Source organism: Pholcus phalangioides, unplaced genomic scaffold (assembly GCF_987345545.1).
Source record: "Pholcus phalangioides strain wild (caught in Gottingen) unplaced genomic scaffold, Ppha-v1.0 ptg000039l_1, whole genome shotgun sequence".
NCBI classification, from domain to species: domain Eukaryota; kingdom Metazoa; phylum Arthropoda; class Arachnida; order Araneae; family Pholcidae; genus Pholcus; species Pholcus phalangioides.
In genome coordinates, this window is record NW_028301625.1 from 15,973,310 (window position 1) to 15,992,793 (window position 19,484).

A 19,484-nucleotide genomic window follows, 5' to 3' on the forward strand; every position below is an offset into this window, starting at 1 on the left:
CTACAAATTTTCTTGACCAATCATTCGTCAAATTTGCAGCTCCTCTGAACTTGCCGCCCTGAGTAATAGCCCGCCATAACCCCCCCCCCCCGTAAATACACCACTGAGTTCACAGTAGCAGCAAATATTGTATTTTTCCAACGGATTTACTGTGATATGTGCTATCAACCATTCGAGTTCGGAAGAGGGGGTTAAGGGTTGTAATGCGGTAAGCCTCCATGTGGTGTCTTTTGGATAACGCAAAAAATCTACCTTAAGTCTGCTTGTCATTGTTTGGTGCAGCATGACCTTGATGGTCCTCGCGCACCAATAAAAACCAAACTCAAATTCAATCTGAAGGTGCATATGATCCCAAACTACTTTTTGCATTGAAATTCGAAATAACCTACTCAAACACTGAATATCTGCTTCAACAGATTGGATACGGCGAGCCCATTACATGGCACCCATTTTTCCGTAACCCTACGAAGTTGTTCTTTTTACCTTCTTTGTATTTTCTATATACTTATTAGTGACTTTTTTCGCCTCATATGATGTAAATTTCTTTATGTATTACTATATAATATTTTTAAACAAATATAAATCAGTAAATTTGATGAATAAATATAAAATAGACCTATGGGCCTCTGCCATAGAAATTATATACCAGAAAAGACTGCGAGTCAAAAAGGTTGAGAACTGCTGCCATAGAGCAGTGTTTCTCAACCTATGGTTTGCAACGATGGTATAGGTGGTCCAAAAGCAAACTTGATAAAAATTAATTCTAATAAAACTTAATTCTAAACCAGGATTATATACTATAAAAGTTTTACAAAAGAACTTTTCTAAATCTTTCATAGTGTAATGCCGGTCTAACTGAATGGAAAATTATTCAACTTTTGTAGTTACGTTAGTTTTTTCATATGGGTACAATTAAAAATTATACCTTCATACAACTGTTCAACATACATCATGTAAAATTGCGGTCCTTCGAGACAGGGTAAATACTGGGTAACATTAAATTTAGTCAAAATATACAATTTTTTTATCGCCTCAAATGCAATTTTCCAATTGCTACTGAAATTGCTATAGGGTGGGGAAAATGATAGACTCCTATAAATCATAGAAAAAAAATTTTCCTTGAAAAATATTCAAATGATCAGATGACCATATTTCATTGAGAAAAATACATTAAACTAGGATCTTAAGAAAGCGTAAAATACGGAACATTGCCAATTGTCATCAAAATCAGCAAAAAATAAAAATTGCAAAAATAACATTGAACCTGAAGAATATGAGAGATGAACATTTATTGTCGTAATTATCATAGTATAATTTGTATATTATGAAAACAATGTGTATTCACATGACTAGTAAATATTACAAATTAAATGGGTTTATATTGTATAAAAAAAATTGGAGCAACCCCAAAATTAAAGGAGTGGGGGCACTCCTTTAAATGTGGGGGCACTCCCTCAAAAAATATGGGACACTCGGTTCCAATTGCCTCGAGCTAATGGACGTGTACGGGTATGGAGACAATCTCATGAATCCATGGACCCTACATGTCAACAGGGGACTGTTCAAGCTGGTGGAGGCTCAGTGATGGTATGGGGCGTGTGCAGTTGGCGTAATATGGGACCCCCTGATACGACTAGATACGACTCTGACAGGTACGTAAGCATCCTGTCTGATCACCTGCACCCATTCATGTCCATTGTGCATTCCGACGGACTTGGACAATTTCAGCAGGACAATGCGACACCCCACACGTCCAGAATTGCTACAAAGTGGCTCCAGGAAAACTCTTCTGACTTTAGACACTTTTGCTGGTCACCTAAATCTCCAGACATGAACATTATTGAACATATCTGGGATGCCTTGCAACGTGCTGTTCAGAAGAGATCTCCACCCCCTCTAACTCCTACGGATTTATGGACAGCCCTGCAGGATTCATGGTGTCAATTACCTCCAGCACTACTTCATACAGTAGTCGAGTCCATGCCACGTCGTGTTGCGGCACTTCTGCGTGCTCGCGGGGGCCCTACACGATATTAGGCAGGTGTACCAGTTTTTTTGGCTCTTCAGTGTATATCCTTCTACTATATACATATAACAGCAAAAGAGAACAGGTTGAGTGAAAAAATAAATCTACTTCGTATATATATACCTACTCTCTCTCTCTCTCTCTCTCTCTTATCTATACTTATGTATTATACTGTTTTCCTTTCTCTCTCTCATTTGTTTTTTTTTCCTTATTTTTTCCTTCAACTTCTTTACCTTTCTCTAACGTGTGGTTACGTTAGGACAAGTTTACCATATTTTATTGCCTATTCATCAAAATAGAGATCATCCGAACGTCTCGCCAATATCTTGTAAATGAAGTGGTTAATAATTGTAATTCAGTTTCACTTATCCAGGCCAGACCTATGACAGAAGTTTGCAACTTTTTTGCGCTTTTATACAAACAATAGCTGATGAGACCACTTTTCGGTGGCAGAAAAAAAATCACTTAAAACTTACCCGAAAAAATATTGAAAATAATAATGAATTACGATGAAGTTTCAAAAGTCATGGGATAGAGTTCGCGAATATCCAAATGTGACTAGCATCACGTAAAAGGAAGCTATAACCCAATAATTGATAATTATTATCAAAAGGCACTCTGCCAGCTGGTGATGATAGCTCCATGGGGGGGGGCGCATTTACAGGGCTTGTTCCTCGTGAGTTCGGGCCCTGGACAAACAGAAATATTTGGGGGCCTTATTTGTAGTATTTTTATTTCAGACAGAGGCGTACGCAGGGGAAGGGGACATATGGATCATCGCTAAAATACAAAAGGCAGCTGATTTTGGGGCCTTGAAAATTTGTGGGCCCTGGACACGTACTCCGTTTGCCCATACGAGAAAAAGGACCCCGCGTATTAAAATGCTAGCCTAATTGAACACTACATCAGCTGGAAATTTACTATGTTTGGCTTTTTGATAACCATTTGCGATCCTTCATAGACTTCATGAACCCTAAAAATAATGGGATTTTGTATTATGGCAATGGAAGCACTTATAGCAACCACGCTATTATTGAAGGCTATCAACATTACATGGCTTAACATGTTTTCTGAGTGTCGCCTTCGACTGGTGGAATCCAGGTCACTACTTACCCATGCTTGTAAGATGTCCTACAACCTACACGATACTAGGTAGGTATCAAGGTATCACATAACTTTTGGCACTTAACCCCTTGAACTGATGTCCAGCTAGTCATGAATTTTCTTAAGCAAACTCTGACAATGACGAGCTGCACTTACCGGGAATTATTGACTGATAAAACTTTTTATGAGAGAAGTACTGTAAGTCATAGCAGTCTATTGCTTTGGTACATTTGTTTGCATGCGTCTAGTAGCAGTTTGAATGTAATTTGCATAAAAGATACACAAACGATGCCGAAGAGCAAGCACTGTATCTTCCGGAGTGTTTTGAGAAGTATCAAACACTTGAAGTTTATTAGTATTTTAAGATAAACCCCGATATAGGTGAACATAAATATATATATTTACATTGATTGAAATTGTTGCAAATACATTAGCATTATGTTAAAACACATACTTTTTTAGTTAAAAGACATATATATAAATATTATTTTTACTAATTACAAATTATTTAGAAACAAAACCGTAAGCTTCTATATCAATCCCTTTTTTTAAAACGAAGAAAATTTAATTATCTGTCTGAGCAGTGCTGCCTGAAAATAAACTGCAGTTCAAGGGGTTAAGTATATTTACGATATATTTATGACAATTTATGATTGCTTGTTAAGATACCATAATTTCCTTCGTGCAGTATCCGCGGTGGCGTATAATCCGCGTGTGAAAATTGTAATACTGGAATCTTAAGGAACGGAAGGGGTTGTTTGTCCCGTTTTTGTAGAAAATATATCCATTTTTCTAGTTGCATCTCTACACATGCTAGCTATAAATCTTTAAAAGAAATATTTTTTACACATAATTTTATTAAGTATTTATTTCTATTTCAACATCTCAGGAAAAGAAAGCTATAGATGATACGCAGCGGAGTAATATATAGCAGTAAGAAATTCTGAGGTTAGGGTAAGAACATGGTGCTGGTGGTTTTTCGAAGTCTCAACGTTAGGGTACGAACATAATAGTGCATGATGGTTTCCGATTCTGCAAGTCGGCGTCGTTACTTTTAGTTGGCTTATAACCCGCAGATTATGCAAAGGAAATACAGTACATTAGCAGTTGTCCTAAACCACTTGCGGCCTGAGGACAGCAGGTGAACATTAATGATGTATGAGGACACGGAAAAACTATCTCACCTTCTCCTGGATCCGTCTCATCAACGTAAATCGACATATTCCGTCAAACGCCGTGCCTAAAAACCATATAAAACAAATTAATAAACCTATAAACGCAATGAACACTAAAGGCCTAAACACACTACACTGACATGGCGTGATGATCACGTCACATCAGAGAGGTTATGAATTTCCGCGAATCAGAATTCACAACATCTCTGACATGACGTGAAATCACATTCCATCAGTGTAAGGCGACTGGAATCAACACCATCTATAGCAGAAGGACTCCGCGCGAAGCTCATGACGTCACTGAAGTCGTCCATTTCACCTATAGTCACCAGATATACTGCAAAAAAAGGTAAAGATATCGCAGGCGTCGGCCTGCTATAACCAATAGCTACAGGTGAAATAACTTCTTCAGTGACGTCACGAGCTTCGCACGGAGGAATTCTGCTATAGATGGTGTTGCTGGAATAGGGCTATAATAGGATATAGTAAAGGTAATCACTGAATTGGTTTTTTTTTTTGAGTTGGAAAAGTGACGTAGACTGTTATTCCATCAAACTCCTATTTCCGATATGGGAAGGTAGCTGAAGAAAACAATGAGCGCAATGGCGACATAGGGCATTGTTCCAATTATAGAACTTGCAATAGCAGTTGTGTGAAGTGGCATATATATTGGTTTCTGCAGGAACTAACTGAAGGAACGCGTAACGGAAGCTATAATGGAACCTTTATTCAGTCAAAAAAACCGATTTCACAAATAAATGTAGCATACACCGTTAATCTGCCGAACCCTTCAACTATAAACAAAGTACAGCAAAACCTCGGTCAGTCGTCACAAAAGTTTGTGAGAGAAGAACATATGATTTCTATGTCTACCTTTAAAAGAAAAACTTTATAACAGCACTGTTATATATGCTCAAAAACTAACTATAAATGCCTTATATACCAAAACGGAACAGCTCAAATAACAAAAGTGACACTTGCCGACTAAAAAAACAGTTCTTGAAACGTTAGGGACTGTTCGAGTTGGACCTAATTTCTGTGTATGGACCCCCACAAATTTAGAGCTTCAAATTTAAACAAAATATCTTTGTTGAAAAAAGCCATAGTTAATAATAAATAAAAAACTCATTTTTTTTCCGAAATTGAGAAGGTGTTCTGACGTCTGCTTTGAACTGCCCGGGGCCTCCTTCAAGTCAAAATTTGGCCTTGTGTTCCAGATTACCTCATGAACTACTTATGAAGAATACAAAATTAAATGTGTCATATATGTATGTGTATGTAAGGTTGATGTGCATGAATAGTGGAACGCTAACTATACCAACAGTTGCTCTGATTATTTATCACACAACCCAGTAGGCAAGATTGCACTTACACTGGATTCAAAACTAAAAACATAAAAGAACATAAATCAAATAGAAAAACACTTCATATAAGGTGTAAAGTTAAAATCGTCCAAGGAAGAAACGAATCCAGCATAAGTGACAGAAATGAGGTCGTGTGGAAGGCTGTTCCACAGTCTAGCTGAACAGCATCTAAAGCCAGAAAAATAGCGGTCGCCTCTGGCCACTGAAATTTTCAATTGAAGACTGTCTACGGAGATTAGGTCGGGTCGTCTGTCCAAGATTTCGAAAAAAAGAGTTATCGGAAGGTAAATATATACCATATGTTAACTAGCTTGTGCTAGTTAAAATAGAAATAGAGAATAGAGGGAATATTTAAAATTATTATTTTCAGATATATTTAAAATTTGATAGTTTGGAGTATTTTAATTTGATTTTGGATTTAACTATTTAGAACTGTAGGTCAGGCGCCGATAGCAGGCGACAGTAACCGATATACTATAGTACAGCAAACAAATAATTGAACAATAGGAACGTAAATAAGAATGGTTGTTTATGGATGGTAGACATGTTTCTTGAGGGTTTAAAGTAAGTGGCGTCATGTCGATGGAAGAAGCTTTGTCCAAGCGGTGGGAACATAGTCCCAATTAAAAAGAAATACAATCACAGACCGATGTAAATAGATGGGGCAATCGCCATTCATTAGGGAATCTTTTAGTTACCGTCACAACGCATCTGGTCGGTTGTACTTCAGGGGTGCCCTAGGCAAAAGGGATCGTCCGAGGAGTGTTTTCTTGGAGAGAAAGCGGGGAATCGAAGAAAATAAAGGGGACCAACGCGAATGAATAGACAAATTTCAAGATTGAGAATAGTTGACGGCCATTTAAGTAGAAGTAGAATCCCTTTATTTAGGGGGGTGCAATTAAAGTATAACAGAGGATCTAAAATGCCGAGTGTTAGTCATGGGAAGCTTCGATGTAGGTTAAAGGTTAGGCCATGGCCGTTGGGGTTCTCGGGGTCCTGAAGGGAGAGTCGCTTGGACAAAGAAATTAGGGATGGATCGGCAGTGGCCAATCTTATGAATAAACCTTCAAGAAACGAATAGAAACTTAGAGATGATGGGTAAATATCAAATCAAATTAAATGGGTGGAGTTTTCCAAGGGACGGGGGACGTCCGAAATGAAATCTTAAAGGGATGAGAAAATCTGGATACGGGGGAATTGAGAATTGGAGAGTTAGAAAGGCAGTAACGAAACTAGACTGAAAAAGAGATGACTTGTGAAGACGAGAGTTGTAATCAGAGGAATCGTTTCTTGGCTGCGATGAGTGTCTAAGGGGCTAAAGCTAAAGACTGGAGAAGGGTCTCACCTGGTGAGTGATGCATGGATTATATTCTCTCTCCCATATGTGACATATAGTGTAGGTACTAGTAATTAATTGTTTTGGGGGCGAACTGAGATGTAATGGAAAATCACGGGTCATATAATGTTCAGGGCCAAGAACCTAATTGTTTTGGGGGCCAACCGAAGATTTTGTTAAGTATCCTTGAATGGAATATGTATTAATAATTTTTAATAAGGATGATGATATGGCATGAAAAATACAAGTTGCATTAATTCAATTAACTAGAGTGTAAATAAACTAATTAACTTCCAGCATCTCGTGTATGACTACTTTGTGTAAACTTTGCCTGGGTTATTATACTTTAAATATACACAACGCAATTTGAAATCATTGAACGGCATTCGCTTACGTACTTACGAGAACGGCCTCAACCCCGAACGTGCTAACAATATTGTGTACCAGTTTATAGCACATTATTAGGTCAGCTCGAGCCCTCCTCAAGTATCTCGAGTCTCTCTTGGTATGATCTTCGACCAATACCTAGAAGTCGTTTAGTAAAAGCCATTCGGGGCTCTCGCTGAGTAATATGTTTTTAATTTTGCATGGATACCACCCCTGCGAGCAGTATTCAAGAATCGGTTGGACATATGTGCAAAAAGCGAAAGTCAGGGTATGCATATCGCACTTACTGTACGCCGTACGTATCATATATGCAACCCCATTGGCCCTGCAGACCATATTACGATAATGATCACTGAAGTCGAGAGAACCGGATATCGAAATACCCAGATCGGAGCATATGGTCAAGTGATGCAAAACTTCAGGACCCATCTGATAGCAGACAGGGTCGGTGGGTCTACCTAGATTCATAGAGCCACTCTTGACGATAGAAATAGGAAGATTGTTCTGGCTACTCCAACAGAATAGACGAAAGCAGGCAGTCTCGAAGCCCATTGTGTTGTCCGTCGTTGAGAATAGCTTTATATCTTCTGAAAATTGTAGAATGGGAATGGGAAAGACGACTTGATCTATGTCATTAGTGAACAAAGTGAATAGAATAGTACCCAGCACAGATCCTTGGATGACGCCGCTTGGTACAGAGCGACTTACTGATACAGCCCCAGCAACTCGAACACGATGGACTCTGTCTGACAGTAGGACATGAATCGTCCTGACAATTTTGCCAGGAACGCCCATATCGGTTAGCTTTCTTAAGAGAATTGATATGTCGACTTTATCGAAGGCCTTGTAAAATAAACATAGATGACATCAACATTGTGACTTTCGTCGATAGATCTAGACCAACTGTCGTGGGCGACTAGTTGCTGAACAGGTAACGAGTGGCACGGTATGAAACCATATTTGGTAGAAGGTATCAGACCCATCTCAATTGCATATGGAAGGAAGCGATTAGCTTTTTATCTTTCGAAAATTTTGTAGGTGATGTCAGTCAAGGAAATCGGACGATAATTGCATGGATCTGAGGCAGAACCCTTCTTTTTGTAGGCCGCAAGGGCGTAGCGGTGGGGGGGGGGGACCAGACCCCCAAGTCCCCCCCCCCCGAAATGTGAGAAAATGACCGAAAAAGGGGAAAAAGATGGCCGAATCTATTGTTCTATCACTTTGGTCCCCTCCCGAAATGAAAGTGGTCCTCTCCCCGAACGAAATTTCTGGCTACGCCTCTGGTAGACCGGAATGATAATTGCGAAGTGCTAGGAATGAGGAATAATCTCATGTATGTAAAAGTAGGAAAATAGAAAACTGAGGAGCGGAGATGTAACGTCGAAGAGGAGTTTGAAGTAAATGCCTGGAACTCCAACGGGACCCGGGGATGCACTAGTGGAAAGAGAGAAAATAATACGAAGGATAATAGACTGTATATTGTCTGGATATTGAACATGTCATTAAAAATCGGATGGTCTCCCGCGAGATCACTGGAGGAATGGTCATAACCCTGTCCAACACAGGACTGTAGGAGCGAGAAAAGATGTCAATAAAGGTATTAGCCTTATCGAGGTCTTCAGTTATTGGTGAATCGTTCAGATAAAAAAATTAGTCTAAATTAAAAAAATACTGGTATAATCTCGTAAGCGTACGTGTACCAGTGTATTTAATAAGTTGAATACTAAATGCTCAAAAAGGTAAAACATTCGTTTTTTTTTTTTATAATCTGTAAATTTTGTTATTTACGTAAATTTTAATTTATATATTGAAAAATGTTATTTTAGTTTAAACTGAAACGATTTCCAGAATATTGCACAATAAAACTGACTGCAATTCGCTAAAGTCATCACTTCTCTTAAGCCGTTATTATTTCTCGATAACTTGGGTGATAAATTACCGAGGTTTTGCCGTAATGCTTTTCTTGGACGCTCTTCAATCCTGTAATTTTACGAGAGAAAGAGGTGCATTTAGGCACCTTACATTTCTGGAGTTTTTGAATATGTAAATAAACACAAATTATGTTTCCTGATGGCAATAGTAATTGTAGCAAGATAGAGACAATTTGTGAAAGAATTCGCTGACTTGAGAATGTTTCGTTCGAATGTTCTCGTTGATACGAATCTCGCTTTGGTTTTTTGCCAAATAGCTGCCGGTAGATTGTTCGATTTGACTCTGCCAAAGACGTTGTGGCATCTTTGTTAACATTGTTAATCCGCTTATGGTTTCTGTGTATATTGTAGCCCTTTCAACTCCCGCAGTTTTATAATTTCCCAGGCGTAGCGTTTTGATGCTCCTCAAATTTTTCTAGTTCTTTCTAAAGTATGAAAATTCATACAATAATATCCAATTACGTTTTTGACACAAGTGAAGACTTTTTTTGTCATGATACTATTTGCTCTACCGGTATATGAATAATTTTTCCTAATTATTCTTGATTCTCAGCTATTATAACTGATATCGAATGCCTCGTTGGGCAATTTGCCTGTTGTGGCGTTGTATTTGTATTTGTATTTGTATTAGTATGTAACTAACGCGTAATAATAAGATTCGTTTATGTGTTTCCAAAAATATTCTCCATAGTATCAAGAAGTCGAAAGATATTTCTTCGAGAAAACTGAATTGAAAGAAAAAGTGTTTCTTTGCAATGTAGCAATTTATTGCTGATTGATACATGGAAAAACATGATGCACAGTGCTTTAGTGAGTATCATGTTGTGTAGGTTCAACATTTTCTGGAGCAAAGCAGAAACACGCGTAACATCAAAAAAAAAAAGAAAAAAAAAGAGAGTTCAACATTAAACATGATACTTACACTAAGTGCACAGACCCACAAAACATGAGAAAGAATCCTTTTATTTTATTCTTCCTATTTCCTTTGACTTTTATTACAAAAAGAAAGAACTTTCGAGAGAAGAAGCTTCAGCCGTCGAAATAATTGGTGGTCCGTTGATCTGGGACCACTGATTAAACAATCGGACCACCGAGGAAAAAAGGAACCAGTAGTGAAAATTTTCGCCCCTCCTCCACTAACATTGATTGCGGAAAAATCTCCTATGGGAGAATCACCGACACGCAGTCGTTCTATATTGTGTCAGCCATTCAAATGTCGAATGATAAATGAATAATTGCTGTAAAAATTATTTAGAAAACCGCGTTCTCTGCCGAAATTCAAAAATTTTACGAACGAAACTGATTTTGATATCCTGTATTATGCAGTACGTGTACTAAGTGGTGCTTCAATCTTTTTGCTCCATTCCACGAATCAATTCTTTTATGACATTTTCATGCCATCCTAATCTTTTATGTTCTCACAAATTGAATAACTTCTTATTTTTCAATTCAGACCGAATTTTGTAAATGAATCTTGCTCCACCGAAAATGGAATTCTCAATTCACGCATTTCAGATCGCCTTTCTATAATACATCATCATTTTTCCAATATTTGCGTGCCCGACTTACACAGCGTAGGACTGGAGAGGGGGGGGGGGGGAATGATCCAAGATCGCGTTTTTTGTGTCGTCTTATTTGTGACCGCGACATTTGCGACCGAATCGAAAACGTAGCATTTGCGACCGAAACCACAGGGGCAGCCAAAGGGACGATAATGGGGATCTAGGTCCTCTCATCTCCTTCCGTTCGTGTTTAGTGAAAAACGAACCCCCTCCCCTGGGAAGATTTAAAAAAATGACCCCCCCCCCTTCCACAGAGAAAATCCTGCATACGTTACTGTTTTTGTCATTCAAATTTCAGCATGTTTGAAGCACAAAACCACTTTTATTGTTGTTTTATTGAATTTTTGTACATTTACTGCCTGGGACAGAAATGTGAGTAGTTCCTTGCCAACCCCCCACCCCTACTCCAGAGGGTGCATAGACAGTCTATTTCAGAACCTTTTTTTCGTCTGTCTTGGAAGCTTTGACACCTGATGATGTCTTATTTTATGCACAATATGCTAAAAAATAAAAATAAAGACATGTGCATTTAATGAATTTCAATTATTTCTTAATTAATGTTTCGCTTTGAATCTTAGCAAACCATTCAGTATATATTTTCTTGGAAACAAATATCTTTCGAAGAATGTTTTCTAAAAATGTAATTTAAAAAGGAATTCCCTCTTTGAACCTCCATACTTGTTTTGTCGATAAAGCCACAGAATCAACAGTGGTGGTTTTATAAGGATTGACTGCAGTTCTAATTATTTTTTATGACTTCTGACACCCCTTGGTGGTATATCATTCTTTGTAAATGGTAATATATTTAGGAAAGGGGATTATTATTATTCAGAAAAGATTTTTCGTTTCACGGACCACTCATGATGTCTGCGGACCAGTAGGTATTCGTATTCACTGGTTCGTGGGACAAGTGACTTTTATTTTTCAGTTCTAACGCTGAGCTTCATGATTTATACTGTATAGGTCCTTAGATGATTATTTCGTGATGAAGAAAATATGTTTCATATAATTCTCGTGAGGTAAACATATTTGTGAAAACGTAAATAAGTTAGTGCTTCAGCTAAGGAACTTCAAAATAGTACGGGAAATTACACGTATACGGCAGTAAAATCAAAATTTCATCCTTTCAGTTCAGTGTTCTCTCTAAAACGATTATTTATTTCTTGGAAAGATATTATAGGGTGTCTACACGTGATTGAAGCGGTTTTTTAATTTTTTTATTATTATTATACGGCGATAAGACGAAGACCAAGTATCTCAAAGTTTTCTTTGGTTTCCGCTTGTGGCTGTGACCGTCTGTGACGAAGCCGGGTACACATCCGCAGAATTTCAGAGGTTTTGAGGTGTGGCTAGCTAAGCGCGGGTGATTTTAATGGTCAATTTGCGTAGCTACATCCCAAAACCGATTTCTGCGAGTGTGGACCCGGCTTCAGAAGGCATCAAACATGTGACTCTGGAAAGAAATTTAAAATGTGATAGAGATCATTATTCAATGAGATATGAGTAGTTTTAGTAAATGATTAATAATTGCGCATGCGCAAGAGATACGGTATAAATTTTATTTTTCATAATTTGATTGCCTGTATAATATACAGCGCATGTTATACAAAAATTCCAGCTCAATGTCGCGAAAATTCAGAAAGATGTGCACGATATTGTAGTTTCGAAACTTGCTGAAAGTAACTGAATCATAAGGGATTTCTCACAAATTGATATACGATTATTTTCTGTTATTTGATTATTTCGAGAATAAGCCCACAGCATTATGCGAATGGGCAAAGACGCGTGTCTGATTCTATGTAATAGAAGTGTTTTAGCATAACACGCGTGTATGATGTCAAAATAAACAAAGTGTGGGAAATCCCGTATTATTCAATTACATTCAGCAAGTTCGAAATTACAGCTCACAATACCGTGCATATCTTTCTGAATTTTCAGGACATTCAGCTGGAATTTTCATATAATTTGCACTATATATCTGGCAATCAAATTATGAAAAATAAAATATATATCTCTTGCGCATGAGCAATTATTAATCATTTACTAAAAGTACCCATATATACTGTATATATCTCATTCACACACACACACACACACAATAATTATCTCTCTATCCCATTTTAAATTTCTTTTCAGTCACATGTATAGCGTCATGTTTTCTGTATATTTCGTAAAAATTGGTTGAAAACTTGGCATATTATAAGCAAAAATCATTTAATTTAATTGTAAACTCTAATTTGTATAGTATTGCCGTAATTGACTGGGGACAAATAAATTATGTTATGTTATAATGGAAATCCGGAATTTTTATAGAAAGCATTTATATTTTCGTGAATACGCGTACAATGCTCACGAAAATGAGCAGAAGTATTGCACAAAGTTAGTACAATATTTTTTCTTAAGTTGCAAGTCATTTGCAGCTTTTTCTGATAGAGGATTGCTCAAAAAAAAATTTCTTATTTAATTTTTTGTCGGGGTGCTCTAAATGCACTAGTGACTAAATTTTCAATGAAAATGATAAGTGCCAATATAGGGTATGTATGACTGAAATTTCAGAATAATTCACGCAGTATTTTTCTCGAAATTCGAGAAAATGAACTACAAAAAGGACAGACTTTCGGAAACAGTGTATCAAGCAACTGCAGTAGGCCAAAAAAAAGTTGCGAGTTGTTCTATGTAATATATTTTAAGTAAAATTTTGTGAATCAACATGCCTACGATAAAATCTTGAAACCTCTCCAATCATTAGTAAACACCCTGTGATTGTTTCGTAAATACTGTACAGAGAATTTATCCATCCCAGTCAAGTTTCATGCTATATGGATGATGTACATATTCCATGTTGGCTTGAACACTTGTTTCATCTCTGACTTTTAGAGCTGCAATCTTAAAATAGATCTTTACATTTGGCGGAATGGAGAGATATAGTGTATTTTAGTGAGTTGAAGGAAGGGTGCTTTTTTGAAGTTTTAAGAACTTATTAACGAGTTTTTGGATCCATTTACAAGGTATTTGGCTCACTATTGGCCCTGGGTTTTTATTCCCGCATAACGAGCAGAATAAGTAACCTTATGTAAATGAAATTACAGTTATAACATTTTTTTTAATGGAATGAATAACTGCAAGAAAAACAATTCTTCGAATGACCACCAGCGGTTTTTAAGACATTCTTTGAATACCAATTCATGTTTTCAAAAGTTTCGTAAAAGCTTTTAACAGTCACAAACCCCATTTTGCGGTGATTGTTTCTATGGAATGCCACGATAAACCGAGACTTATTAGGTGGTCATTTCGAAGATGCTGCGGTCATCAAATCATCTGAAATCTCAGATTTTTTTCCTTATGGGGCATGTAGAACAAGCAATGAATTATTGTGGTGCTAAGATGTGTATCCACATCTCAACAGTGCCATTTTCAGCATATTTTGATACCATCATTCATTCCATAAAGAATGGGATGAAGCTTGTGTAAAATTTCTTTTCTATCGGTTAGTTATTTCTCTTGTTATAAAACCAGGCCACGAGATAATCCATTCCATGGGCATTTACAGCTAGTTATTTTAGATTCATTCTATGTCGTATATATATCTAATTCCAAGACATAAAACATTTTTTTAGACGAAGACAGATTACCTTTGTATATATATACACTCTCTGTGCACATTCCCAATTTATTTTATTTTTTGAAAAAGTTACGTGCTGTGAAGGTTTAACGTTAATTTCCCGTTAAACGAAAATATTTCCTCTCGAAACGTAGCCGTTAACACAAGAAAACAAACATAAAAATTGTTCAAATGTTCGACGTAGGTGGCGCTGCATTAACTGCATGAATGAAAATTTCCAGGAGCCCACCTCCCAATTTTTCGTGTCATTCATTCCTGTATTTTTCGTGCCATCTAATGTTGTTGCGTTCATTCAGTAACCTATTTTCCGGCAAACTTCTTGGCTTTAAGCCAAACATTTTCTTTTTCTTGTCCTTTAGAGAGGCATTAAAAAAATACTATGCCAAGTTTTTCTAGCAAAATAATGCGCCGTTTTTGAGAGAAAAAACATTTAATTCTTGGCCTAGAAAATTTTCAAAATACTTTCATGATCTGTTGTGCTTTCAAACAAAACCGAACGTTTGTCACAAAACGAATTAGAGGGAAGAGAACACAAAACACAAAAAATGAGTATGTTTACGAAATTTTTTAGAGCTTGGCACCTTAGCAAACATGGATATCAAGAAGAAGATTTTCAAAAGTGAATAATGTAACATCGAAGTGGAAGGAAGAGATACTTGGCTCCCGTGTGATATCTTTAATTATGCATGTTATAAACAAGAGGTGCTGTCCGTACTAGGAATTCCATGGAAATAAGATTGGAATTTCAAATCGATTTCGATAGATTTTAGCGGCGCCCTACAGTAGCGCGACACAAGATCATCTTAACAGCATCACTGACCTCCGTGGTCCAAAAAATATACTGGAACTTCTACAAGTGAGCACCAAATCGAAGTCAGCTGAAATTTTTAGGTTATAATGCATTCCCTCGTGCACCAAGAACCATCTGGCTAGCTATTCCCGGTGTGTCAATACGCTAGTGAGAAATCATAATCTTGTTTGCTGACTTTCAACACATTTTCATCCCACAAACTACTCGTGACACCATTGGCAGATCTCATAGTATCTTTACCCTAGAATGGCATCTATATGTCTAAGAGACGTGATCGTATAGGTATCATTAAGCATAGATTTCTTTAGGTACCAGTCTAGGGTTAAAATTCCACGGTACATTATTTATAAATCTTTGCACAATGACTTGAAGAATCGAATAATCGGTAGAATTAAAGCTTTTGTAGGATTATATTAGAGACTGATGATCAATCGATATGGTTTTATCATCACTTCATTGGAAAAGTGTTGGGTAATGCTCACAGAGAACAATTGCGTCTAATCAGGTTTTGATAATATAAGAAACATGGTGTCTAGCCAGCAATAAATTGAGACCATAAGCATCAGCATAGAATTTCACAAAAAACATGAAAGTTGAAATATTTTTCATGATTTTAACATTTACACTATATTAAAAATGCGCTGTAAAAGATTTCTATTACCTTAACACACGAGCGCGCGATAACAAGTTGGAATGTTATTTATAGTTTTCGATATCGATTATATACAAGTCATCACAGCGGTATCGTGACTGGTGGGCCAACCCGGATTCTCCCTGCTCCCCCATAAGTTTGAATAAAGATATATATATTCTGAATTTTTATCTTATTTTTTTTTACATCAATATCTCATTCAATTTCGTTAATTCAATATTCAGTGTTTTATCGCTAAAAGACTTTTTTTACAAAAATTCAAGAGCTACCTCTCGAATTAGTTAACTCTTCTAGTTATCCCGTTTGAGTTAACTCGTTAAGACTCCCCTGCATACATTATGTTAATATAAGTTCGATTAGGTCATTGAGACGAGTCAGAGATATGGAAAAATAAGATCAAAATTTTTTTAAATACAAAATGAAAAGAAATAGTGAAAACAAGAACGCGACGCTTTTCAAGTGTAATGTGTAAAATACTTTAAGTGTGTGTGGGTTGCCAACGCTTTAGCAAACTAGCCTGTATAGCAACAGGCGTACAGTACTTCCGAGTTCAATAGTCTATCACAGTGGTTCTCAAAGTGTACGGCGTGGTTTCGAGGGGGCATCGCTACCTCTGTCAGGGTAATCGCGAGGAGTTGATGTATTCATGTGTGCCCGGTCAGCTTCGTAATGATTCTTTTGTAGCCTATTCTGGGGAGCCACAGATAAAGGATAACAAGGACAAGGAAATCGCGGGTGGAAAAGTTTAAAAACCACTGGCCTCTAGCACAATCATTTCAAGTGCCGATAGATAGCCAAGAGGAATAACCAAGTAAAAAAAGCAACACAAATGTAGTCATTCAATATGAGAGCAGGACCTGGAACCATAACATAGGCCGTAAAATAGAGTTACATCATATTGTGGAAATATAACACACAATAATTATGCTCCTAACTCCGTGTACGTGTTTTTAATTATTATCAACTTATATCAATAGTCAATGAGTGCTCACTGCCCTCAAGCTAATGAATATCTTAACTAGTTGTATTAACTGAAGGATAATAAATTTGTGTGCTGAGTCATGAAATTAAATAGGTTTGAGAGAGAGAGAAAAAAATCAATGGCTTTGGCAATAGATACCACGCGAGAATCTAAGTTTCTTGAGCATATCCATATATATAATTCTTTAAAATAAAGTTCTAGAACCCCGTTTCGTATGAATATACAGGTTACCATCATGGTATCCTAACGACAAAAATCATTCGGATATTACAATAATAATGGTATAAAGAAAGTATTCCTTTAACCTCGTCACTGCTGAGGGAAACTTAGAATTTTACGTTTTACTTGGAATTTTACGATTATATTTTACTGTGGAACTGTCTAAAATTAGTTTCTATTAACAGATGAGTGAGAATAATTTACTACCAAATGTTTACAACATGTAGAATTAATTTTGAGATCTCTGTGAGCATTTCATTTAGCTAGGTGAAATTTTTTTTAAGTGCTGTCTACTGCCTCCTACAAGCGGGTGGTCTGTGACCACAAAGACTTGACTGCACAAATACATGATTTGAATCAAATAAAAATTGCTATAGCCTACATGTTTAAAAATGTAAATAAACAAAGAATAAAAAATTCTATGCTAAAAAGACATATAAAATATTAATCTACAGTAAAAATCATCATCATATTAATTTGCGAATAATTTAATGATAATAAACGGGTACAAAAATGACATACCTTTTCGAATAGTGAAATTTATGCTCAATTTCTAAAGCACACCTTTGCAAAAAATAAAACAAAATAAATAAAAGAAAATTGAAAAAAAGGAGTAGAAAAAAGTAAAAACAAACAGCGCAAGTTTTAATCCAAAACAAGAAGAAACCGCGTTACTCAAGCGTTGTGTAGCCACTGTCCTGGAGAAGCGTCAAAATGCGTCTTTCCCGCGACTGTTTGGAACGTTTCCTCGGATTCTGGAGTCGAATAGATATATATAAAAAGAAAAAAAGCCAGTCAAATACACTGAAAATAAAAAAAAAACCACTGATGTCGCTACTACCACCACCGCCACCAAACCACTGACAGGAGGAGCAAAGACAGTAGTAGTCGTGGAGTGGCTTAGGCAACTACTATGGGTAGCGTATGAGCGTGCGTGTGTGCAACGGGGGGGGGGGACTAGTTTTTTTATAATAAAAAATAAAATAATAAGAATAATAATGAGGTAAAACTTCAGAGTTAAGATCCAAATCTAGAGTGACAGAAGAGAGAAAAGAAGCGAGAGAGAGAGAGAGAGGAGGCAACAGAAAAATACATCCTATTTCCAGCTTGTAGTCGGTCGAGAAAGTCGAACCCCTCTTGGCACGAAACACATGCTCTTGCGGATGCCAAGGTGGAACCTGGCCTTAAAGATCCTCTTTTTAATCCTCATCTCTCCTTGCCTTTCTTTTTTACTCTTGCTATCACCTCAACACCACACACCTCTTACTTGTCTCTCAATAGAAACCAATTTGGTACAGATCAGTGACAGAAACTAGAAAATGCTTGAAAAACAAAAAAAAATTCAATCTATTTTTTTTTTAATCAAGTCTAGACATTCTCCCGTTTCCACGATTAAAGTAGCGGAAAACACGGAATTTCCACTTGGGAAGTATTCAACATTTCAAATATATATACGTGATTTTTCTTCGACACCGAGAGTGGAACTAAGAGCTATTAATGATCTACGCGTTGGGTTTTTAGACTTTTTTTAAACTTAAAGAACATGAATTGTTTGGTAATGGGTGAAAAACAAAGTTCAGAGAATTTCAAAATTGGTGATGAGAGAGAGAGATGCTCAATTCATCTTTCTATTCCTTTGTATTATTCCGTTTTAATAGCATAAAACGACGTACGAAGTCGAGATTAAGGCTGGTCGTCCACTGGAAGCGACAACATTTATGGTTATGGCCTATGAACTACACGAATTTTGCCGCTCTTTTCCCATTCTAGTCTAATTTTCTTGATTACTCGGATTCGCCGCCCGGTACTATAACTCACATAGCCTTCTTCCCCCTTCCCCTTTTTCAAGTACACCTGTGTCTCTAACCTGTGTCATTCTTTTGGCTATTCACATACTTGCACACTGTTTTGGTCACTCACATACTTGCATACACTCTAGGTCACTGACTGACCTGGTTCTTCGCTCTGTAGCTTACTCGTTTGGTCATTCACATGTTTGCCCACGCTCCAAGTCACTCTTTTGCTCACTCACGTGCTTCAAACTCTTTAGGTCACTGCTGTCTGGGCAGAGGCGGTTTTATTGAGAGTTATACAAAATTCGCCACCCTTCTCCCATTATAGTAATTTTTTTGTCCACTAATTCCTCAAATAAGCCGCCCCCCTGAACTTGCTCTGCCCTGGGCTATATCCAACTAAGCCCCCCTGTAAATACGCCACTGACAATACGCGGCAAGCAACGCGAGCGACAACAGAGGACATTGGGTCAAGCGACTAGAGGCGACTTAGGGTACGTCCATAGTGCACCGCTTCCCG

At 37.2% G+C, this 19,484-nt stretch overlaps 1 protein-coding gene across 2 annotated transcripts in view; it reads right to left on the reverse strand.

Annotated features, from left to right (window-relative positions):
* The window catches only part of LOC149065625 (myosin light chain kinase, smooth muscle-like), a 58,679-nt gene extending 40,399 nt beyond the window's left edge, over window positions 1–18,280 (reverse strand). The window contains exons 1-3 of one of the 2 annotated variants that reach the window (XM_089253451.1): window positions 17,847–17,949; window positions 17,694–17,735; window positions 4,315–4,370 (exon numbers count right to left, since the gene is read on the reverse strand). In XM_089253451.1, coding sequence (XP_089109577.1) covers window positions 4,315–4,351 — 37 coding nt within the window. In that variant the 5' untranslated portion in view covers window positions 4,352–4,370; window positions 17,694–17,735; window positions 17,847–17,949. Of the gene's footprint in view, window positions 1–4,314; window positions 4,371–17,693 lie in introns of both variants that reach the window. The other variant, XM_089253450.1, reaches the window with a different exon arrangement.
* Between the last annotated feature and the right edge of the window lie 1,204 nt (window positions 18,281–19,484).